This window comes from Cervus elaphus, chromosome 8 (genome assembly GCF_910594005.1).
Source record: "Cervus elaphus chromosome 8, mCerEla1.1, whole genome shotgun sequence".
In the NCBI taxonomy this organism is placed as follows: Eukaryota; Metazoa; Chordata; class Mammalia; order Artiodactyla; family Cervidae; genus Cervus; species Cervus elaphus.
The window spans coordinates 13807659-13830567 of NC_057822.1; the positions used below are offsets into that span (position 1 = coordinate 13807659).

Genomic DNA, 22909 nt, shown 5'->3' on the forward strand with positions numbered 1-22909 from the left:
GGCCACAGGGGCTGGTGGCTACTAGACTCAGGACAGCTGGCTTCAAATCCCAGTTCGGTTCTGGTCTAACTGGCTGTATCCCACATACCACTTGCCCAAGAAGATCTGTCTGCTCCACGAGGAAGGGACAGAGCCTGTTCAGTCCAGCACCTTCCCCAGGGCTGACCAGGGACTGGCCTGGCAGGTGCTCGGTAATGCAGGTTGGGCCTCTGATCCCCCAGATGGAACAAGGGTGGCTCCTGTCCCCTAGGAGGTCACAGTCCAGTGAGAGTCACAGACCCACGACAACCACAGGCAATGCAACAGTCCCTGTGCTCTGTGAGTCAGGGGCCCTGGGTGTTCAGAAGGGAACTGGGCGCTCAGAAGAGGGCACAGCTCACTCTGCCGGGGGTGGGGGGTGAGGGTCAGGGAAGGTGTCACAGAAGAGTCTGCGGGCACTGGGCTCTGAAGGGTGGCTGGGATTTGGGCAGGCAGAGAAGGGGGAAAGGGCTTCAGAGAAGGATAAAGGTTTGGAGCGGGTGACATGCCTGCTCTAGCCAGGGTGTCTGCGGAGCCTGTATGATGGGGACGGGGGAAGGGGAGAGGAGGCTGGAGGAGTTAGATTGGGGGAGGACACTGTACTAGATTTTATCAAATGGACTAGTGGCTTTGAAACTACTTCTCAGGGCCTGGGGGCTCCCAGAGGACCCTGGAGGGGCTGGGGGCACAAAGTGGAGACCCGGGGGGGACTCCAGACCCCTACCCCTAGCTTAGCCAGAGCAGCTCCACTTGCATATTTGTTTATTAAGATTTTTTTTAACATGGACCATTTTTAAAGTCTTTATTGAATTGGTTACAATATTGCTTCTGTTTTATTTTTTGTTGTTGGGGGGGGGGCGCCAAGGCATGTGGGATCTTAGCGCTGCCACCAGGAATGGAACCCACACCCCCTGCATCAGAAGGCGAGGTCTTAACCATTGGACTGCCGGGCAAGTCTGTTTTATAGATTTGAGCATTCACATGAGATTCTGTGTGGCAAAAAGCCTTGTGGTGGTGGTTTAGTTGCTAAGTCGTGTCCAACTCTTGCAACCCCCATGGACTGCAGCCTGCCAGGCTCCTCTGTCCATGAGATTCTCCAGGCAAAAATACTGGAGAGGGCTGCCGTTTCCTTCTCCGGGGGATCTTCCCCACCCAGGAATCGAACCTGGGCTTCCTGCATTGCAGGCAGATTCTTTATCAACTGAGCTATGAGGGAAAAGCCTTGGGGACTACAAAATAAAGCCTGAAAAACACTGCTACAGGCACTGGGGCGCCACTGACAGTTCAAAGCAGGGGCAAAGGTGGGGGTGAATTAGAATGTTTATCGGAGAAGGGAGGGCGAGGCAGGCAGCTGAGTTTGGGGGTGGTGGTGGCAGCATTTCCCCAGGGGGAAGAGGCTGGTGCCCTGGAGCAGTGGCTGTGGGCCTCGCCAAGGGGAAGGGCTCCAGCCAGAGACCCCTTGGGAGGGGGCCGGGGGAGAGAGCTCCGGGTGGTACTGCAATGCCACCAGCTACCAGGAGGGGTCAGCACAACCCCAGGAAATGGCGGCCCCGCAGGGAGTCAAGCTGGAGAACCGCTGGCCAGAGGTTTGGGAGACGGCAATGACTGGCCTAAGGAGAGCAGGCAGCCCTGGATACAGAGCCTGCGTGGAAGATTCTGGCAGAGGCCGCCACCCAGGTGAAGGGAGGTGGAACCCACCACTGCCTCAATCATGGCTGATCCGGGAGGCAGCAAGAGTGTGGGGGCTCTCCTGAGTGGGGTTGGGGATGGGGGGGCAAGTCTTAGCTCTTGGGCTGTCTTGCTGTGCACCCTGGAATAATGGGGCATTCCAGGACTGCCCCCAGCATCCCAGGGCCTTCCAGCATTCTCTGGGCCTCATTTCTTCACCTGAACAGTGAGAACCTAGACCAAGGTGGCCCCTTCTAGGAGTCCTTTCCAGCTTTCAGAGGAAAGAGGCTCCCCACGAGGCTACAGACCTCCTGCCCCTCCCTCTGGGCCGTGATCCTCCCATCCCAACCTCACAGGTCATTCCGGGCCTCCTGACACCGCCCGCCTGTCACATCTGGAGAAGTCCAGAGGGCGGTCTGAGTCAGGGATGTCAGCCTCCAGACCAAAGCAGCGGTGGTTTAGATGCTAAGTCATGTCCGATGCTTGCAACCCCATGGACTGCAGCCTGCCAGGCTCCTCTGTCCATGGGATTCTCCATGGCAAGAATACTGGAGTGGGTTGCCATTTCCTTCTCCAGAGGATCTTCCCGACCCAGGGATTGAACCCGGGTCTCCTGCATTGCAGGCAGGTTCTTTATCCGCTTAGCTACGAGGGAAGCCCTAAAGACCAAAACCAAAAGCAGAGCTAGTCCCAAAGCCAAACCCAGGGATGGCCAGTGTGGGCGCTCCCCGACTGCTGCTCCTTCCTACCCTTGTCACCAGGTCACAGGCCATGCCTTCCTTCTTTGGCCGTTGGGGACACCCTGAGCCTGGCTCCCCCGGAGGCCCATTCCCCTTTCCTGCTGTTGTCAGACCCAGGAGGCAAATGCCCAGAGCTCCTCCCGTTGCTGGGCGGGGGGTTCCCAGTCTAGGCTGTGTTTCCCTCAACTCCTTGCCCTGCCCTGGAGGAGCTGCAAGCTGGCCCAGGCCAGCCTGTCACATTCTAGTGGGCCACCTCTCACTACACCCCTCTGCCTCCTCCCCAGCCACCCTCTCCCACTGGGAGAGGTGCAGAGCTTGGTGGCACAGAGGCCAGCAGGCATCCTGGACCCAGCCCTGGGGACCCACTGGTCTGCCCCGGCCCTGGTGCCCTACAGCAGTTGCTGGGCCCATTCTTGAGTCTCTTTGCCCATCCTGGCTGTAACTGAGTCAGTTCTTGAATTTCTGAAGGCCTGATACTGGGTGTGGGGGGGTGGGAGTGGGCAGACAGGGGCTAGGAGCTGCATGGCTCAGATCTGTGAGTGTGGCCAACCTGGGGGTCCTGCTCACCTTCTCCGCTTGGGGGCCGGGTGGGCCAGGTGCTCCCGCTTTGCCTGGGAATCCAGGGGGACCCTAAACCAACAAAGGAGCAGGCAGGGATGAACACGGGCTGGAAAGGAGCTCCACTTCCTTCTTCCTCCTGAGTGTGCTTTATCATTAACGTGATGCATTTTTTTTTACTTCCGGGCTGCTGGGCTGCTGGGGCCCACCCAGGAGGCCTTGCTCTCCCGGTCCCTGTTCCTGGAATCAGGCCTGACCACCCAGGCCGTTCCTCCTCCCGGGCCTTCCTCCCTCCCCTCCCCAGGCCCACCCTCACACCGCCTGGCCTGCCCCTGCCAGACTGGGAGCACACTGACAGAGCTGGCTTTGTGTCTGCACTCACCGGGGGGCCTGGAAAGCCGGGCTGGCCTTGGAATCCCTGGGGGAAGAAAGCAAGGGGCAGTGTGCTGCGCCACCCTCTCTCCAGCCTAGCTGCCCAGGTGGAAAGAGTGACACGGTGAGTCCTGGGGCCTTGTCCTCCACTCTGCCCCCAAAGGCCGGCAGGTGAGGCTCTGGGCATGAGGTGAGAGGATACAGCTCAAGGATGGTGGAGGCTAGGAGGCGACAGCTGGTCCCCACCCCATACATAAGAGTGACCACCAGCGAGAGGCCCCCTTCCCTGCCTCCCCCCAGCCCTTCACAATGGTCAGAACAACCAGCTAGGTCCCTGTCACCACTCACCTGGTCTCCTTTCTCACCCGAGCTTCCTTGGGGTCCTCGCTCTCCTCGGGGACCCTGTTGCCAACCACAGAGAACAATGCATCTGGAACCCCCAGATGCAACCTTCCCATGCAACCTTCCCATGCAACCCCAGGGCAGGATCGGGGATTCTCATGTCCACATCTCCCTGTCCCCTTCCTCACTCACCGCTGGGCCTGGGGGACCTGGGAGGCCTTCAGATCCTGGTGGGCCCTGCTGACACAAAGGAGCAGAATCAGTTGCTCTGACTGGGGGGGTAGGGGGAGATCAGGGCACAGGGCAGAGGCAGGGATGTGGGCGGAGGCCCTTCCAAGCTGCAGGACTCCTCTCCCCGGTCTGTTTGGCCGCCCCTTCCCTTGCCTGAGCTACTGAACCAGCCTCTTAACTAGTTCTGCCACCTCTTAGTTCACTTTAAGAGCCAGCTCCTCTTCAACACAGCTCTGATTGTAACACCCTCTTGCTCCCACACCCTCCATGGCTCCCCTCTGTCAACCGATCAACCGAACGCTGAGTTTTGAGGCATCCTGTGATCTGATACCAACCACCCTTTCCTGCTTCACTTCCCTCTCCTTTTCTTATCTTCTGCCTGGCTTGGTCAGACTGCCGTTCCCTGAATACTATACATTCATACCACTGACTGTCCCCTCTACCTAGAATTCTGTCATCCCTTATCCTTTCCAGGTCTCTTGAAACCTTATCAAATCATCGATGGCTCCAATCTGATCCAGGGGTGCCCCCACCCATGGCCTCTCCCTCGAGTTCCCCAGCAACTATATGTCTTCCCCCACCCCTGACCCTGAAGCTCCACTCAAGGCTCAGTTCCAATGCCACTCCCTTAGAGAGGCCTCCCTAACCCTCCATCTACAGCATCCTGTTCATGGCTCCAGCTTGATTTTTTCCACCAGCCCCATCTCTCCTAATTTATATGTATCTGTTTATTCATCTGTTATCTGCTTGTCCCACTGGAACTTGAGCTCCCTGAGGGCCAGAGACCCAACTGCCTGTTTTATCCATCAAGGCATCTTCAGAACAGAGCCTGGCACCTAGAAGGCCCCCCCGAGAAATATGTGTTATTGAATAAAGGCACAGCTGGGGTTTACAGCATCCTACCTGGCCTCACCAGCAGCTGTGGGTGGGCGGCATGAGTGATGGGGAAGGGAAGACAAAGGTTTGGGGAGGCTGGAAACAAACGGTTGGGTTCAAGTCCAGCCTCCGCCCTAATTCCCTAACTAGCTGCAGGACCCCGGGTGAGCTGTGTCGCTGCCGGGGCTCCCACTGATGACCCGTGCTCAGGGTGGGTCTGGCACACTGGCTGTGTCGGCTCTGGGTGGCCTGGGACAGGCCTGGAGGCAGCGGGGTCCAGAGTGTCGGGCTGGCTCTCCAGCCTGTGGGCGTGGGGGTGGGAGGAGGTCCCCTCTTCCAGGCAGCCCCTCCAGCCATCTCCACTAAACCTGGCGCGATCCTCCTCCTCGCAGCTGCCGCCCCCGCAGCAACCAGCCGGCAGCGCAGACTGCTTGAGACGCAGCTGGAGGGTTCAGGGGGCTGGGAAGCTGGGGTCATGTCTCGCGTTCACGGGAGGCTGGGAAGCTCTCCAGGCGGCGGCAGCGGAGGAGGAGGCGGCGGGCGGGCAGGGACCAGCCATTTGAAGCCCTTCCTCCCGCCCCCGCGAGCGATGGGGAGCAGCACTCTGGTACTCACCGATTCTCCCTTCTCTCCCGGGGAACCCGCGTAGCCTCGCTCCCCCTTGATGCCCTGACAGGCAGCAAAGAGAGAGGGAATTAGCCCCGCGGCCCGCCCGGCATGGTGCGATGGGAGGGGTGGAGACTGCAGCTGGCACCCAGACTGGCACTTGGGCGCAGATGGCGCCCAGGAAGAGGCTGGGAACCAGTGGGGCGGGGTGCTCTCAGAGCGGGAGCGCGGCTCCGGGTCTCCCACCACCACCACTGGAAAGGAGGTGGGGGGTGGTCATGTCTACCAAAGTCGGGCCTCCGCAGGGTCTTCCCAACTTTCCCTGCCCCTCCCCACCAGACACCCTTCAATCCTCTCCCAGTCTGGGAGGCTCCGGGTGCTCTGAGCCGCTGGCCCCTGATATGTAGCGACTCCAGTGGGTCCCCCCAAAGCAGAGAGGGGGGCCAAGTCCCACTCCCAAGGGGGCTTATGTGGCCGGGGGAGGGGAGGGGAGGTTGGTCTCTGAATGGACAGCCTGGCAGGAAACACCAGCTGAAATGCTGATAGAGGAGGAAGCCCACTGAGGCTGCCCAAGCCTGGCCTTGTTCTGACCACCACCCCTGGGCACCCAGACCACCCACCCCTGCCCCTGCCCCGGGCCTGCTTACTCACAGGCAGTCCTGGGGGGCCCATGGCTCCTGGGTAACCAGGTTGCCCTGGAGGACCCTGCAAAGAAAGGGAGACATGATGGGCCAGCCCCTCAACATTTCTGTCCCCCTCCCTGGGTAAGAGGGCGGCCAAGGCCAGCCGGTCTGCCGTTGCCCCTCAGCAGGCACCAGTCAGCCCCCGGGACAGCCACCACCTCAAGCCATATCCCCTAGGCCAGCTTCCCTCAGTGGATACCACCACCAGAGGCCTGGACCCTGGGGGGCAGAGCCGAAGGAGGAAACCCCGGGGCAGGCGATGAGGAGGACGGGAGTCTGGGAGTGGAAGGGGCAGGCTCAATGCTTTAGGAAGAGGGAGGGAGGAAGCCCCCGGGACGGGGGTGTTTGCCCCTAACAGGAGTGAGGGCACCTGGAGATCGGCTTCCTTGGATCCTGAGGGCTTGTGAAGATCCCAGTGCTAAGGGATTCAGGGCTGAGGGGCAGAGAGTTTCACCTCCCATCTTCCACTTGACAGCCATCCCAGGGGGCCCAACCCATCTCCCCAGGGCTCTTCATCTGTCGCCACCCCCCTGCCGCCTCCTCTTACCGGCTCCCCCTTCTCTCCCGTCAGGCCCCTGAGGCCTCGCTCTCCTTGAAGACCCTTGAAGAGAAAAATCATGAGAAACTGCAGGGGAGGGCAGTCCCCACCCAGCCCCTGCCTCCTCCCCACGGCCCCGCAGCCCTCTGTTCCCATTCTAGGCAAAGGTGGGGGGGGGGTGGCTGCTGGTGGGCCCCAGAGTGTCCCTGGCAAAGTGACCATAGGGGGTGGACCCAGAAGGGCAACACTGTCAGAGGTATAAATTCCCACATACGGGTGCCTCTCAGGAGCGGGGGCCCCCACGACGGGCCACCAGAGAGATACACCCACCCGGGCGGGTGACTCTCAGAAGGCACTTCTCAGGTGACTGTCATTGGTTGGCCCTACTGTGACCACTGTCTGGGGCGGACCTTTAGGAGGGTGACAGATGTGCTCCCTCCGAGGGGCAACTGTCAGCAGAGGTGTTCCTAGAGTGCTCCCCACCAAGATGTAGCACCCGATGCCAGACACTTACCTGTCCAAGCCCCGCCCCTACCCCCCACCCCAGGCAAAAATCAACTTCCTTTAGGGATGCTGGGGAAGGACTCAGGAAGGCTCCCTCCAGAGCAGTCCCTGTCTCTTTGGGGATACCCATTGCAAAGTAGCGTCCCCATCCCTCATCCTCAACCTGGACTTCATAGATGCAACACACCGTTAAGGGGCCAGGTCTGCCCCTTCTCCCTCATGCCTTCCAGAGACGCGGCGCCCAAACCTTTCCACGACACAAGACAGATGGCTAGACGGACAGATGGCCCCTCCACCCAAGCAAGCAGAAACAGACAAGGTCCGGCCAGGATGAGGACGTGGGGACAGATGGAGCTGTGACAAGGAGGGGCCCTGCTCCCTGAGCCGCCATCACCAGCCCTGGGAGGAGAGGAGCCGACCCCAGGAACATGAAGTCCGACAAAACAGGAGGTTAGTTTCCATGACCCAGGAGGGAGCAACAGTGAGGATGAGAGTGACTTAAACGTACTTGTGATGATGACGAAGGCAGAGCAATTAACGACACCGGGCGGAAGGAGGTGGCCAAGACCCTGGGCAGGAGGGGCAGGAGGGGCAGGGCCCCGTAACACCCGGAAACCCTGCTGCTGGCATCACATGCCCAGCTTCAGAGCAGACTTGGCCCGGAGCCAAAGAAGAAGAAGGGAAGAGGAGGAAGCTTCCTCTAGGATGATGGGAAAGGTTGCAAGCGTGGCCGCCTTGAAATCCCCGGGGCGCCTCTGGACCAGCCCCACCAAGCAGCAGGGCAGTGAACCCGTGCCAGCCTGCAGTGTGAAGCCCTAAAGCTTTGGCATCTCTGCCGGGCTCTGTGCCAGGCGCCTGGCAGGGCCCCAAGAACTACTTTCAGCAAATCTTCAGTCAACACCAAAGGTGGGAGAAGCAGGAGGCAGAGTGAGAAGGGAGGGAATAAAGAGGCCCCTAGAGGCACCAGCTTAAAATAAGAAGGTAAAATAGCTCCGGAGGATTTGGAGGGAGTGATATGTGATTGTGGGAGAGAAAAAAGGGAAACGGAAGGGGGGAGAAGAGAGATGATGAGAGAGAGAGAGAGAGAGAGAAAGCAGGAGAAGAGGGAGAAGGGAAAAATGGAAAGAAAGTCAGAGACTGGGAAGCTGTCCAAGCTGCTGGGACCTCAGGGAACCTGTGTCGTTAGCTACCAAGCCTGCAGGGGTATGACGACGATGATACACACACACACACACACACACACACACACACACACACAGAGGAGGGAGGCCAGGGCATGGCAGGAAGGGACACGAGCAAAAGCCACAGAGACCTGGCTGGCAGGGGAGGGGAGGTCGAGCAGCGCTAGGTTCTTACAGGCAATCCGGGGGAGCCAACAGCACCAGGAAAACCTGGGGGGCCCTGGTGGGAGAAACAGGCAGGTCACATCTCACAAGCACAGTAACCCTGGGTCACGATCTGGGGCTGAGGGCTCACGGGGAAAGGAAGTCATGGGGGTATTATCAAGGCAGCTAGAAAAGAGACTCCTCCCGAGTCTTGGACCAGAAGCCACCTGCTCCTCCTCGCCTCGGCTCCAGGAAGAATGAATGGCTCTGCTGACGGCAGAGATGCGCAACAGTCCCCGGAGTCAGACCACCGGCCCACGTCTCCCCACGTCCAGGTGAACCCCAGTGCCAGAGTGGAAGCCCATGGTGCCTGTTACCTGACCTCCACGGGCCCCCAGGTCGGGGCCCTGGTTCTACGATGACTCCCATCAGGCAAAAAAAAATTTTTTGTTTTCCTCCAAAGGAAGTGTTTTCAGTTCTTCCAGGTTTTCCTAGTCACTTCTACGTGCCTGCCATGTCAACCCCAGGGGAGACGCTCCTAGGCTGGCCTCTGCAGGCTTGTCTTAGAGACTGGCCCTAGAGAGCCATGGAGGGCGGCTCCATCTTAGCTTCTGGCCCCTGCCTGCAGGTTGCCACACGCTTTCCTGGCAATCAAGACCATGAGCCTTTGTGCAAAACACAGCAGGAATGGGGGGTGGAGGTGGGTGAGGGAAACACAAATATGCCCTGAGGCCTCCTCTAAGCAGGACCACAGGCAGGATGGGGCGGAGCAGGCCGGCTCTAGGGGATTCGGAGGTGGGAGACCACAGTCCCCGCAGATGCTGTGATGAGGGAAAGGCAGAAGAGGTTCCCCCTTTCTGTCCTGCCCAGCTTCCTGGGGTATGGCAGCAGAATGGTGTCTGGGTTTTACGTCTCCTTTGAGAGCCTCTCAAGCAGGCCAGAAGACCACGGATACTCACAATAGGGCCTGGAGGACCCGGGGAGCCCCTCATACCGGGTGGACCCTGCGAAGGAAGCCACGGGAAATAAATGAAGAGGCTCAGAGCTTGCAGCGCCCCAGTTGAGGGGGGGGTGTCTCTGCAGCCCTTCTCCGAGCCCTCCACAGTCAAGAGGCAGCTGCTGTCAGCGCTGGATGGTAAAGCTTTCATGCGGTTCATTCAATCAGCCCACAAACATTTATTGAGCAATTGTTATGTACTGAGCACCATCCCAGGTGCTGAAGACATAACAGTAAACGGGACTTTAAAATCTTTGCCTTGTGGCAGTTACATTCTGGGAAGAGGTGGACAGGAAAGAATAGAACAGGGTCTGGCGTGCAGGCGGCGCTCAGCAGATACCTGCCGTGTGTTCCCGAGGGAAGGGAACACAAGGACGCCAGAGGGTGAGGAGTGGGGCACAGGGAGAGGGCCTGGGGCTCGAGGGATGTGGAGTGTGTGGGGGGCTCCATTCTAGAGGATGGTCAGGGAAGGGCTCCGGGAGACGGGGAGGGACAGGGAAGCCCGGCGTGCCGCGGTCCAGCAAAGAGTCGGACGTGACTTAGTAACTGAACAACAGGGAATATCTCACTGAGAAGGTGATCTTTGAAAAAAAAAAGGGGGGGGGGGGGCTGAAGGGGTGAGGGAGCAGGCCCTGGAGAAGAAAGAGCTGCAGGCCGAGGGAGGAAGAGTGGCCGGGGGTCCAGTGCTGCGAGGAGGCCCCGGATGCCAGGTGGGCAGATGAAGCCAGAGCAGTGAGGGGTGTGCGGGGTGGCCTGAGGCCTTAGTGGCCCCTGAGGGACTCCTGGGGGGAGATGAGGAGGCACCAGAAGGCCCAAGGAGACTGCTGGCAGGAATGAGACTGCCCTCAGGAACCGAGGGTTGTCGAGGTGCAGACACCAGCCTCCTCGGGGCCCAGCCCAGGTGGGGACCCAGACTCTTACCTCTTCTCCTCTCTGGCCAGGCAGTCCCGGAGGACCCGGCAGCCCGGGGCTCCCTGCACAGCCCGGGTCTCCCTCGTGGTTGTCCCCCTGGAGCAGGATGGACGGTGAGTGTGAGCAGCCCCGTGGGACACGGGGCAGGAGGCGAGGAGAAGACGGAGGCCCACTCACCCGGGCCTCCTCAGCTCTCGGGCGCTCCCGCTCCATGAAGCACTGCGGACGACAGCCGGAGGCCCGGTCAGCGGAGGGGGGTCAGCCAGGGAGCTCACCTGGCACCAGGGCAACCCCAAGCCCCCCGCCCCCGCCTCCTACCCGGGCACAGCTGTCGAGGCCTGGCACGCCAGGGATGCCCTGGTCTCCCTTCTCTCCGCTTTCCAGGAGGGCCACCTCGTGGGCTGTCTTGCCCTGGATACAATCCCCGCAGATGCTCTGATGAGGAGAAGAAGAGGGCGGTGGGGTCAGGGCCGGAGAAGGGCCAGGATGGGCCAGATGGGGGGAATCCCTGCTCCAAACCCAGCCTGGGGTGCCCTGTGGACTGGCCCCCACCCACGCTCTTAAGACCGCCCCAGCCACCGCTCTCTTCTGCCCCAGCCGCATCCCTGAGGCCGCTCGGCTGCCTCCTCGGGGGACCCGGTCCCAACACTGGCTTTGAGTTTCCTCCAGGAAGAAGCTTGGGTGGGGCCAAGCCAACGCCACTGTGCAAGACAGCCGTGTGGGAGGAGGCAGAGGGGCCTGCCAGGGGGGGACCATCTGTCCCGGCTGTTCCTGCAACCTGCGCCCACTGTGAGGACATGCCACCAGGATTCAGCCTGAAAAGGCCAGCTCCACACAGCAGCTCCTCTGCCCAAGGGAGCCAAGGAAACAGCTGCCAGCCCTTTGCAGACAGCCTCAGGGATGGGACGGCAGGTCCCGGCTGTCATGGCTCCCCAGTGTGTGGGCCTGAAGTCTTCCTGTGACGAGAAAGGTCCTCCTCTCTCCTGGAGGCTTTAACCTCTCGGGGTCACAGACCTCTCTGAGAGTCTGATGGAGGCTATGTGTCCTCACCCCCCTCAAAATGAAACCTACTAGTGGAAAACTAGACTACAGTTTCAGAGGACTGGGAAGCCGGGCGTCTACCCACAGCCTGGTGGGGCGGGGAGGCGTCCATGGGCCTCTAGAGGAGCTGCCGCTCCATCGCCACTGTTCACTGTGAAGCTCAATGATAATGGTTGTCATTGACTCAGCACTCGTGACACCAGCCGTGGTGACAGACCTCTGCACATGATCGCATTCAACCCAGACAGTGCAATGAGGCGGGTCATCTTACAAGCACTCTGGAGATGAGAAAGCCAAGGCTCAAAGAGACAGCCTGACTTGTCTAAAGTTAAGTGGGACCCTGGATTGGAGTTTGATCTGAGGGTGTAACGAGTGCTCTGTCCACAGACTCAGGCTTCCCCTGGGCTGTGGGTGCCTGTGGGAGTCAGCACCCCCTGGGGCCCCATCGGACCCTTTCTCCAGACTACACTCAGTTCCTGTTGGGGGCCCTCCATGGAGCACTTGATCACGAAGCTGTCAGATGACATGTTACACAGAGAATTCAACAAAGGTTGAATGCTACCTTTGGAGTCACACCATCACTTGCCCAGAGGCAGACCTTGGGGAACCTCGGGTTGCCAGAGGCCTAGGGCTGAAGAGCTGGGGTTCACTGCCACAGCCCCACCATGATCCAACCTATAACTCTTGCCGGCAGATTAGCCCAACATCAAGCTGCTTTTGGCATCGACTGCTGTCCAGAGCAGGGTGGGGCACCCCATGCTCTGTTCTGAGTAGGACCGCTGGACTCATGGGAGGTCCAGAGCACTTACCAGCCAGTGCCAGAAGGGGGTGACCAGGACGGGGCAGGGGGGCTCTGGAGGCCAGGGCCTGGGAGGGACCCCTCGGGATGCTGAGTGGGAGGAGGAAGACTCCTGGCCTGGTCTTTAGAGGTGATTGAGCAATGAAAGGCTGTGTCACCCGTGGTGTCCAGTGTGGTAGGTCAGACCAGACCATGGCCCTGGGGTGTCCCTAACCCAGGCCAGCTCTCCAACCAGGCCCTAGCTCCTGGTTCTTGCACCACTAGAATTGCCTCTCGAACCCCCCTCCTTCCTGGATTCTTTCTGGATCGACCAAGGGACAGCAAAGGTTTCTTCCAGGCCCTCACCCAGGCTTATCCGTAGCACATAACCCTCGCAGGTCCCGGTCTGACAGTTCTAAAAGTGCACTTTCCCCCTCCCCACTCTGCCCGGGTGTGACCTCACCGGCAGCAGCTGTGGGCCGGTCTCACAGGTGCAATTGGCAAGAGCACCCATGGCCACATGGGTGCCTTTGCAGGATTCCTTCAAACACTCGTTCAGCAAACACTGACTGGGGGTCTGTTCTGAGCCGGCACTGTGTTAGCCCCCCTTATGCAGATGTGTGGCATGCCTGGTCCCCACAAACAGCTTCATCTGCAGCTCTCTGTGAGCGGCACCATGCAGCTGAGCGCTATGATGATCCCCTTAGGGGAAGCCCTGCCAGTTCCCACGCCCTTCCTCCAATGCCCTTACCTTCAGGAGGTGCTGCTCAATGGGCAAGGATCCCTGCAAGAGACAGACACAAGGGCTCAGCAGGGCTCTGGGGACTTGGGGCATCAGGTGAAGCCTTGGGAAGCCACGTGGCATCCAGGCTTCTCCCAGCCTCAGAAGAGGGAGGGAAGAGGGAACCCCACTGAGGCTAAGGGTGCTGGCGTGGCAAACTCAGCCCCGAGAAGAGTAGGGGAGGCGCTGGGCAATGAGATCTGGCCGGTACCTACCAGTTCTGCAGTCAGCCCCGGCTGTCCTGGCAAACCGTTGTGCCCAGGCACCCCCTGCAGCCAAGAAGAGACACGGGTGATTGGACACCTCTCTCTAGCCTGCAGGTCCCTCTGATTCATTCTCACCATCACCACTGCTCCTTCCCTTCATCCTGCAGAGCTGAGAGTCCGGGCTGGCACAAAGCTGATGTCTATTCTTAACTCGAAAGTCTCCAGACGGTTTGTAGGGGTAGCTGAGGTAGGCCCAGAGGGGGAACCCTCCCCCCCATAAAAACCAATCCAAAAAAGTTCCCCTACACGTTAGGGGCAGAGGGTCTTCTGTGTAGTAAATAACTATGGATTCTTTCTGTGCTAAGTACTTTTCCTATATTTTATCATTTAGTCACCACAGTTGTTTCGGTGTGTTGGATGTTATCTCCAGCTTAAAAACAAGACGAAGAACTCGGAGAGGCAAGTAACTTGCTAAAGGTCACAGGACGAGCAAGGCACAGAGGCGAGATGCAGACTGAGGACCACTGACTTCAACCCCCCTCTTAACGACTATTTCAGCATCATTCCTCAAAAAGCATCTCCCAGAACGCTCATGCATACACAGGGAGGAGGCTGGCAGTCAGACCCGTCCAGGTGCAGATCCTAACTGACCACCCGCACAATTTTTGGCAGGTTACTTGGGAGAGGAAAAAAAATCTCTGCCTCTGTTTCCTTTTCTGTAAAACAGGGATAGTTTACGGGGAGGCTTAAAGGAGCTCACAGCTATAAAGAGCTTTGTACAGAGCCTGGCACCTGTGATGCTCACGTTAAATGTTTGCCACCCAGACTCTGTTCCCCTTACAGACACACAATGCATATTTGCATGTTAAATACTCCGTGGAGGCTGGGAGTGTGTTTGGTTTTAAATCCCCGGTGCCCTGGAGGAGGCCTGCATCAACTATGTGCCGCGTGAATGCACCGCTGCTCCCCCACCCACAGGGTTTCCTTGGTCTACTCTGACAGCCGGCCTCCCTTCAAGTCTCAGTGTCCAGAGATAGAACCTGTCACCCTCCCCAGCAGCCCACCTGATCTCAGGCCAGGCTCCACCAGGCCTGGGTCAGACCTTGAGTCAGTCTCCCCCGGCCCCTCCTGCACGCCACGTGCCGTCACCCAGCCCTGCTCATTCCGAGCCCTCAGTGGTTAAGAAGGTAAAGTGTTTAGAATAGCACCCGACACAGGGAAAACACCTTGACCGTGTTCTTTCTAATTAGGCCCCTAAAGCATCATTCACCCCTGCTCCCTTCTTCATTGCCTGTGTGTTCGCTCAAGCCTGAGACTGTGAGTTTCCTGTCCTGGCCTCCCAGCACCACACCTCCCACTTGGTTCTACTGTAGACTGAAGAGCTACCTACGCACCGTCTACTAGCTATAGAACCGTACATTCCTTAATGTCTGTAGGAATGGATGTCATTCCTGGAGTCGGGATGCTGTGTATCTCCGAGTCTGCTCCTGTGCCTGAAGAGAGTTACTGCTGGGCTCTCCCTTCCTTGGAAGGACCCCCAGGCACTGGGACCTGCACCCGGCCTGGCACGGGGCAGGTGCCTGCTGGCAGCAGCCTTGGCTTGGTCTCCAGCACTGGTGCCAGACAGGGACTCTGGTGCATGGGACCAGACTTGGTGGCATCCACTCTTTCTGCCTTGTTCCCCCAGCATGTCTTGGCCGGGTTCACATGATATCAGCGTGCGCTCGTTAATGGGTCACTTTGAAATGACTCTCACGCTTCTCCTGGCAAACCGCAAGCCCCCTGCAGACTGATTGCTATTTCCTGGCCATGTGGCCGGAAGCCTGGACACTTGGTAAAGGTGAGGCTGGCCTGTGGGGGACCCAAAGTTGGCTCTAATTCTGAGCTTTCAAAGAGACAGAGAACTGGAATCCTGACAGAGGCTCCCATCAGCAAAGGGGGTCCCCAGAGCCGATTCTCAGGCCAGGGTGGAGGCAGGTGTATAGTAAATTGTCAGGGCAGAGGGAACCTTCCATGCGATTCTCCTTTGCTTTTTCAGGTGAGACTCACTCTTTCATGAGCTGGGAGCCAGACAAGCAGAAGCCACTGTCTCCGCCACCTAGGGCCTCTGGGAAGTGTGGCCTGGCATGCAAGCCTGGGGGAGCCACCCTGCAGGGCAGTGAAGGTCAGACAAACGTGCCCTGCTCGGGAAAGCCCCAGTTCAGCACTGCCAATTCCTAGCCAATGACTCCAGACAAGATATTTCACCTCCCAGAGCCTCAGTGTGTTCAGCTGTGACTTGGGGATAACATCGCCCTCCTACTGGAGTTGATGTAAGGCCCAGATGAATGTGAGAGAATAGATGTAAAATCGTAACAGTAGTTGTCATAATGATGGCATGTTCACTATATGTCAGGCAAGGTTCTATACATTTAGCAGGTGTTAACTTGTTTAACAATACTCACAAAAGCCCCATGAGGTAGGTTTGGTAATTATTTCCCCTTAACAGATGAAGGAACCGAGACACAGAGAGGGTAAGTAACATACCCAGCTTCACAAAGCTAACACATAGCAGACCTGGGATTCAAAGTCAGGCTGCTTGGTTCTGGAACACACACTCTAATCATGATGCCACGTGGATCTCAACTCCTGCTTCTCTCTCCCACTCTGTGGCCTCCTTCCTGCTCCCCAGACATGGCAGGCACGTCTCCACCCCCGGGCCTTTGCACCTGCTACCTTATCCGTCAGGAATATTCTCCTTTGCAGGCTCACGCCTAATTTCCTTCAAGTCTTTTTATTTTTCTTTTTTCTCTTTTTTCCTTTAGGTCTTGATTCAAACGTTCCTTTCTTTTCAACACTTTTCGCAAATATCTGCTCTGGACTCTTCCCATTTCCTATCTTCACTCCCTGTTTTAACTTTCTCATCAGGACGTATCACTTTCTAACGTACTATATTTTATTTCTTTCTCTGGCTTATCATCTGCCTCTCCTACTACAATGCAAGCTCCCAGAGAGCAGAGATTTCTTTCTGTCCACTGCTGTATCGCTGGCACCTAAAGCAGTGCCTGGACAGTGGTAGATGTGCAAAAATATTTGTTGCGTGAATGAATGTTCAATGCTGCTCCAAAATGGTGAGCTCTGTACCAGTATCAAGGATTGTTAGCAGAACTAGATTCTGGGTTCCTGCCAGCTGACCAAGGCCTGAGCTGGGCACGGGTGTCAGTGAGATGCCTGGGCTACACTCAACAGGACATGCCTCAGAAAGGAGCTGGGAGTACACACAGCCTCCCCTCAGGGACCAGTGGGCCCTGGGTACCACCCTGGGAAGCAGGAGACAAGGAGTGAGAAATGACATGTACGGGTGTTGGGGCCAGGGAGCGGCACACTTGGGGTCAAGCACAGAGCATGCGCCCTGCCGCCCTGCCCTCCCTTCGCTCTCCCTCTGTACCTGCAGCCCAGGCATTCCAGGAGGGCCTGGTGGTCCAGGAACACCCGGAGGACCCTGAGGGAGAGAAGAAATCATCAGACCCAGAGAGAGTTCTGCCCCATCGCGGGGGCAGCAGTGTTAGGACGGGCAAGCCTCAGGGCGCTGGCGGATGAGAGGAGACACAGAGGAGATAAGCGACACACCTGCGGGCCCGGCTGCCAGGAGCTGCCCATCCAAAGTCCCGGAGCGCCCTGCGTGGGGGTGGGGGTCGCAAGAGAAGGGGAGAGGTTACAGGCAATGCCCACACCAAGCGCAGGGCTGCGTGGGGAGGCAGCTGGCCAGGGCGCGGGGGCCCGTGCATCGTGGACACGGGGCAGAAAGCCAGGCCTCCTCTCCCCCAGGCTCGGGGGAAGGCTCTTGGCACCACTTACCGGCATGCCAGAGAAGATGGGGTCCCCTCGGGAGGGGCAGGAGCACTCCCCCGGCTCGCCCTGAAAAGAGAAGAGCCTTCGTCAGTGGCAAGGGGGGTGGGGGGGCAAGGATGGAGTACCCTCTGCAAACTGACAGCTGGGAGGCAGGGCGGGCTCTAGAGATGGAGAAGGCAGGATTTAAATCCAGGATTTGCCTCTTATGACTATGCCCTTGAGTAATCTGTTCAACCTCTCTGAACCTCAGTCTTCTCCTCTGTACATTGGGGATAATAATGCCCGATGCAAAGACTGTCATGAGGATGGACTGGATGAATGTATACAGAGTTCCTGCCATGTGCTAAGCACTCAGCAAACAGCTCTTCCTGTTACTGCCTTTTCAGCTTCATCACCATCTGTGACTGCACAGGTTTTCAGCCTCATTCGGCTTGGCCCAGGCCGGCTTCCATGCCCTTCTCTCCTGGTCCCTCACATCTCTGTCCTCTCACTAGTTCTTCTGAACTCAGTTCCTTCCCCTGTCCTGTGACTCAGCACCCATCTGAAAAATGCAGCTGCCCGCCATAGGGAGACTTGGAGCTCTCTGGGTCTCCTAGGAACCTGGTTGAGCCCTGGGCTGGCAACCAGGTGAGGTGGGAAGTGTTTGGGGCCCCCTGCAACCTGGAACCAGGGAGCTGGTGGGTGGCAAGACCAGGATGACTCCTCAGCACTCATCCTCCAGTCCAGGGTCACGACCAAGTGCAGAGGATCCCCCGGGTGGCAGGGTTCTAGGGGCTGTTAATTTCCCCGGAGGTACTAGTCACAGGTCCATGGGACTTACCTTGTCTCCCTGTGATCCCTTCTCACCCTGCAGGGAAGAAACACAGGTGGGTGAGGAGACAGGGGTGCAGAGTCAGGGCCAGCGGTGGCTTCCTGCTGCCCTGAGACACAGCACTCACCGGCATCCCTCTGGCTCCTGGAAGTCCAGCCTGTCCTTGCTGCCCATCAGGGCCCTGCAGGGAGAGAGCCCAGGGTCAGCGGGTGGGGCTGGACAGCAGCCAGCCAGCTGGCCTGCCTGGAGGGGAGGGTGACGGGACAAACGGAAGCAGCACCAGGCTCCCTGGAACCCACATCTCAGTGCCCATGTCCACAGGAGGAGACTGAGGCCCACGAGACAAGGAGAGGAGGAAGGAGGAAGACTGGCATTTCTCCAGCACTTTCTGGGGGCCAGACAGTGGGCCAAGCGCCTGTGAGAGAGCAGTGGATAGAACCCCCCCACTCCCAGCCCTGCAGGATGGTATTGTTCCACTTCACAGGGGAGGAAGTGAAAGTCGCTCAGTTGTCTCCGACTCTTTGCGACCCCATGGACTGTATGGTCCATGGAATTCTCCAGGCCAGAATGCTGGAGTGGGTAGCCTTTCCCTTCTCCAGGGGATCTTCCCAACCCAGGGATTGAACCCAGGTCTCCCACATTGCAGATGAATTCTTTACCAGCTGAGCCACCAGGGAAGCCCCCAGGGGAGGAAACTGAGGCTTAACAAGATTTTCTAATAGGCCCAACAGGATGACTGCACCCCGGTCTGTGCTCTGCCCCAAGGTCCCTGCTCTATCCTCTCTGTCTTCAGTGCTTGCGACACAGTCTCTCCATCATAAAAGGTCTCTCAGGTGACTTAAGATAGCGATTTCAGCTCTTATTAAAGGGAATTAAAGGCTCCGAGAGGCTGTCACGTGCTGAAGGTCACACAGCTAGGGACCGGGGAGCCTCGCGGATGGGATTCAGCTTGAGGGAAGCTGGTCTGGAGAGATCAGCCAGGGCACACGCTGACAGCCGCTCTCCTGCCAGACAAGCCACCTTCCCACATGGGACTCGGAGCTCCCTGAGGACCAGGGCCTCCTTCACCTTCACATCTGCCTTTAGCAGGGACAGGGGAGGGGGTGCTCCTTGGCTCAGGCAGGGACCATGACGACCCAGACTGACAGTGGGGACTTGGGCAAGGCCATAGCCCTCTCAGGAGGAATCCATCAGTGATTCCCAAACTGGGTCTGGACTTTCTCTAGGGATCGATAAAGATAGAAAAGATACGGTTCACTGAGCTATTTTCAACATTACCAAAAGCCTAAGAAAAATTATACATTTGCCCACGACCTGGCACGGCACTGGCTGGCTGCAAGGTAGCGTTTCTTTGATTCAGGCTAGAATTATATCGTCTTGAAAAATTCTAGTGGGTTCATGTGGAGCTGAAGCTAGCTATTATATAGGTCTTTGATGAATAAAAACGAGGAAATGCACTTATTATTACCTAATCTGTGCAATTTGTTCAATAGATACATCTTTCAGAATATGGAAATCATTGGTGGGACAGTAATCAAAGGAGGTCCTTGAGGGTAAATGAGACTGAAAGTGTTGCTGGTCTAGATCGAGCTGTGCTGGCCAGCATGGTAGCCAATAGCCACATGTGGCTACTTAAATTCAAAATAATTAAAATTAAATTCAATGTAAAATTTCATTCTTCAGTCACACTAGCTATATTTTTGAGTGCTCAAGAGCCACAGGGGGCTGGTGGCTACATCTCAGGTGGGGCAGAGAGTCCTACTGGTCAGCACTGTTTCAGATCATCCCGAATGACTCCAAGTTTTGAAGTGGGGTGGGGGGGTGGGGCTGAACATATGGGCTTTGAGTCAGACAGAACTGGGTTTAAGTCCTGGCTCTGTCTCCTCACTTTCAGGCCTTCATTTTCCTCATCTGTGAAATGGGAATAATCATAGCTGTTCCCTTACAGGGCTGTTGTGAGGATTAAGTTAAACTCTGTTTGTTTTAGCACGGGCCTCAGCGTGGTCACTGCTCAAAAACTGGTGGTGGTCAATACTGTCATTCTTCAGGGACACCCCCCCCCCACCCCCTGCCTCAAACAGTGTGGTCCTCCTACTCCCACGCTGGGCTGAGCTGAGGCCTCTCGCCTCCCATCCCCCATGCTGCCATGACAGGCAAGGTCAGCCCCGTGCCCTCTTCCTGGTGGGAATGCCCTTAGTCCCAGCAAAATCCCCAGTGTGGAGTACAGAGGGGGCCCTTACCGGAGGCCCAGAGACACTGGCGCCAGGAGGTCCCACCGGCCCAGTGGCTCCTTTCATTCCTGGAGATCCCTGTGGAAGAGAGGGTACCAAGGTTGCAGGGCCCGAGTCTGAAGCTAGTGACAATCCAGCAGGGGAGACCAGGCCTTGCGCAGCCGTCTGATGAGTATCCCTCAGTTCCCACGTCCCCTGTGCCCACGGCCAGGACATTCTGAAGCGTTACTAGTCTAGAGCCCAAGGAGGCAGAGGCTCACCTTGGCACCCTTCTCTCCAGCAGGGCCAGGTGGTCCCCGAGGGCCCGGAAGCCCCTGCAGATGGAAGCACACTGAGTTATTCCTATCCTCGGGCAGCCCCTTCCCCTGCCAGGCTCCTCCAACACCCGAGGCAGACGTACATACCTGAATGCCAGGCAAACCCTGGGCTCCAGACTCCCCCTGCAAGTCAGAAAAAGGCAGCTTCGGTCACAGTGGCCCAAGCCAACCTGCCCCACTGACAGATCTGGTCTGGGGTGGGGTATCTGCCAGCCCAAACTCAGGAGGGCTCCACAAGGAGATCCGGAGGGTCAGAGGGGGCAGGGGGTCCAAACCAAAGTCCCAGACAGAAGCGACAGCAGGCCAGGGCTGTGCCCTGGAGCCTCTGGGGGCAGGGAGGGGGCTGAGGTTTGGGGGGGCAGGTGGGAGTAAGCAGTCGGCTAAGTAAGTGTTCATTGGAAGGACTGATGCTGAAGCTGAAGCTTCAATACTTTGGCCATCTGATGCGAAGAACTGACTCATTTGAAAAGACCCTAATGCTGGGAAAGATTGGAGGCAGGAGGAGAAGGGGATGACAGAGGATGAGATGGTTGGATGGCATCACCGACTCAACGGGACATGAGTCTGAGTAGGCTCCAGGAGTTGGTGATGGACAGGGAAGCCTGGCCTGCTGCAGTCCATGGGGTCGCAAAGAGTCGGACACAACTGAGCGACTGAACTGAACTGAGAGTAAGTGTTGGGAGGCAAGCAGGTAAAGGGAAGGCTGGAAGCTCACCTGGGGACCCTGGACTCCCACTCCTGGAGGGCCGGGCTCTCCCTAAATAGGCAGAAGGACAAGCTTGAGCTTGAGATTCCCTCTTCATCCTTCACCCCTGCCCCAGCCCCTCCTCCTCAGCCTCCTCCCCCTCCCCCCTGCTCGGCAGCCCAATCTCCCTTCCCCCATCCAGGCCCACTTGCCCCCAGTATCTCCCCACCCCCACAGAGCTGCAGCCCAGGCCCCCCACACTCACACATACCTGTATGCCCTTCAGTCCTGGGGGTCCTTGAACTCCTGGTAGACCAGGCTGGCCCTAAAAGACACAGGTGAGCCAGGACTCCCACAGGCGCAAAGGGGCAGGAGGGAGAGAAAGAAGGCCCAGGGAGGGAAGGACAAGAAGGCAGGTGGCCAGAACTCACCGGTTTACCAGGCCGGCCCACGCCTTCCGGCCCAGGATCTCCTTTCGGGCCTGGCTTCCCAGGCAGCCCTGTTCTGTCTGTCAGCGCCCCCTGCAGGCCGGGGCAGGCGGTGCAGCCATCACCCTGGTCAGAGATGGGCACAGTCAGGAAGCCGTAAGCCAGGCCCAGCCGCCAAGAGGGGAGGCATTGGAAACGGGGGTCCTTGTGCCCTTCGGAGAGCTCCGCCCCTCCGCCGACCCCTCCTCAGCCCAGAATATCAATATTGGCCCCTGAGACTCCTGGGTCTCCTCCCCTGCCTTGGAAAAGAGCCAAGGCGCCTCCAGCCGGTGAAGCCAGCATCTCATGAGGATCACGGCCTTGACCCCAAAGTCCTTCCCCTCATTAGCTCTCGGCCTGATCCCCTTGTGCTTGTGGGGCAACCTGCCCCCTGCCTGACTGACCTTTTCTCCTTTTGGCCCCACAGGGCCCCGAACCCCTGGCTCTCCCGACAGTCCTGGCCGCCCCGTGGTGCCTGGTGTTCCAGGGTCTCCAGGATTCCCAGCATCACCCTGTAAGAAGTAAGGTTCAAGGAGGGCAGGGATGACCCAGCTCGGGGCATAGTGGCCTCTTGGGCCCTACAGGCACTCAGAGCCCTTCACTGGGGTTGGGGGCTGGGCCGGGAGTGGAGAGTGGGCACAGAACAATTCGGGAATAGGAGGTGGGGACGGCATCTGAGAGAAGTGGTGCTCACCCGTGCCCACCGAGTTTTCTCTCACCTTTTGCCCCTTCAGTCCACGCTCTCCGGCCTTGCCCTGAGGAGAAAGCATTTCCAGCGTCCATTCCCTCATACTAGACACCCTTACGTGTCTGGCAGTGTGTTAGATCCGAGGAAGACAACACACAAGACAAACCAAAACCTCTGCTGTCCTTCTGGTGAATTTGTGTAGCTTAAGAAAAGAGCCTTGAGTCAGACTTCCTGCCTGGGTGACCCTGGCAAGCTACTTAACCTCTCTGTGCCTCAGTTTCTTTATCTATCAAATGGAGATGATAAAAAAAGACACAGCCTTCTACCCCACAGAGTCCTTGTGAGATCAGACAAGTTGACATATACGAAGCTGCGAATGGCCCATGATATGCACTATGGTAGCATTCACTGCTATGAGTAAAGCAGTAACAATAATAATCGCTCCAGTGGTAATTATCATTCTTTTTTTTTTTGTAATTATCATTCTTGAATGCCTGTTGTATGCCACCGGGTGCTTCACACACATCGTTCCTAGACTTTACAGTAACACTATTTGTAGGAAACAGAGACAGAGAGAAGGGAAGTAACTGGCTCAAGTCAAAGGGCTTGTAAAAGGCAGAGGTGGGCTTTGAACCCAAGTCTGTCTGGTCCCAGGTTGGTGGTCTTTCTGCACAACCAGCCATGCTGTGTCCCAGGACGAAGG

The 22909-nt window shown here is 57.8% G+C and overlaps 1 protein-coding gene across 7 annotated transcripts in view; it reads right to left on the reverse strand.

Moving 5' to 3' along the window:
* Nucleotides 1-22909, reverse strand: part of COL16A1 (collagen type XVI alpha 1 chain) — a 51814-nt gene that overhangs the window by 10345 nt on the left and 18560 nt on the right. Inside the window, exons 31-57 of one of the 7 annotated variants that reach the window (XM_043909558.1) lie at nucleotides 22238-22273; nucleotides 21923-22030; nucleotides 21483-21605; nucleotides 21323-21376; nucleotides 21082-21123; nucleotides 20454-20489; nucleotides 20310-20363; nucleotides 20059-20127; nucleotides 17946-17999; nucleotides 17828-17854; nucleotides 17014-17073; nucleotides 16786-16833; nucleotides 16604-16657; nucleotides 13186-13239; nucleotides 12941-12973; nucleotides 10689-10805; nucleotides 10548-10589; nucleotides 10380-10466; nucleotides 9421-9465; nucleotides 8493-8537; nucleotides 6642-6695; nucleotides 6063-6116; nucleotides 5421-5474; nucleotides 3891-3935; nucleotides 3705-3758; nucleotides 3367-3402; nucleotides 2994-3056 (exon numbers count right to left, since the gene is read on the reverse strand). In XM_043909558.1, coding sequence (XP_043765493.1) covers nucleotides 2994-3056; nucleotides 3367-3402; nucleotides 3705-3758; nucleotides 3891-3935; nucleotides 5421-5474; nucleotides 6063-6116; nucleotides 6642-6695; nucleotides 8493-8537; nucleotides 9421-9465; nucleotides 10380-10466; nucleotides 10548-10589; nucleotides 10689-10805; nucleotides 12941-12973; nucleotides 13186-13239; nucleotides 16604-16657; nucleotides 16786-16833; nucleotides 17014-17073; nucleotides 17828-17854; nucleotides 17946-17999; nucleotides 20059-20127; nucleotides 20310-20363; nucleotides 20454-20489; nucleotides 21082-21123; nucleotides 21323-21376; nucleotides 21483-21605; nucleotides 21923-22030; nucleotides 22238-22273 — 1548 coding nt within the window. Of the gene's footprint in view, nucleotides 1-2993; nucleotides 3057-3366; nucleotides 3403-3704; nucleotides 3759-3890; nucleotides 3936-5420; nucleotides 5475-6062; nucleotides 6117-6641; nucleotides 6696-8492; nucleotides 8538-9420; nucleotides 9466-10379; nucleotides 10590-10688; nucleotides 10806-12940; nucleotides 12974-13185; nucleotides 13240-16603; nucleotides 16658-16785; nucleotides 16834-17013; nucleotides 17074-17827; nucleotides 17855-17945; nucleotides 18000-20058; nucleotides 20128-20309; nucleotides 20364-20453; nucleotides 20490-21081; nucleotides 21124-21322; nucleotides 21377-21482; nucleotides 21606-21922; nucleotides 22031-22237; nucleotides 22274-22909 lie in introns of all 7 variants that reach the window. The other 6 variants (XM_043909554.1, XM_043909560.1, XM_043909557.1 and 3 more) reach the window with 6 other exon arrangements.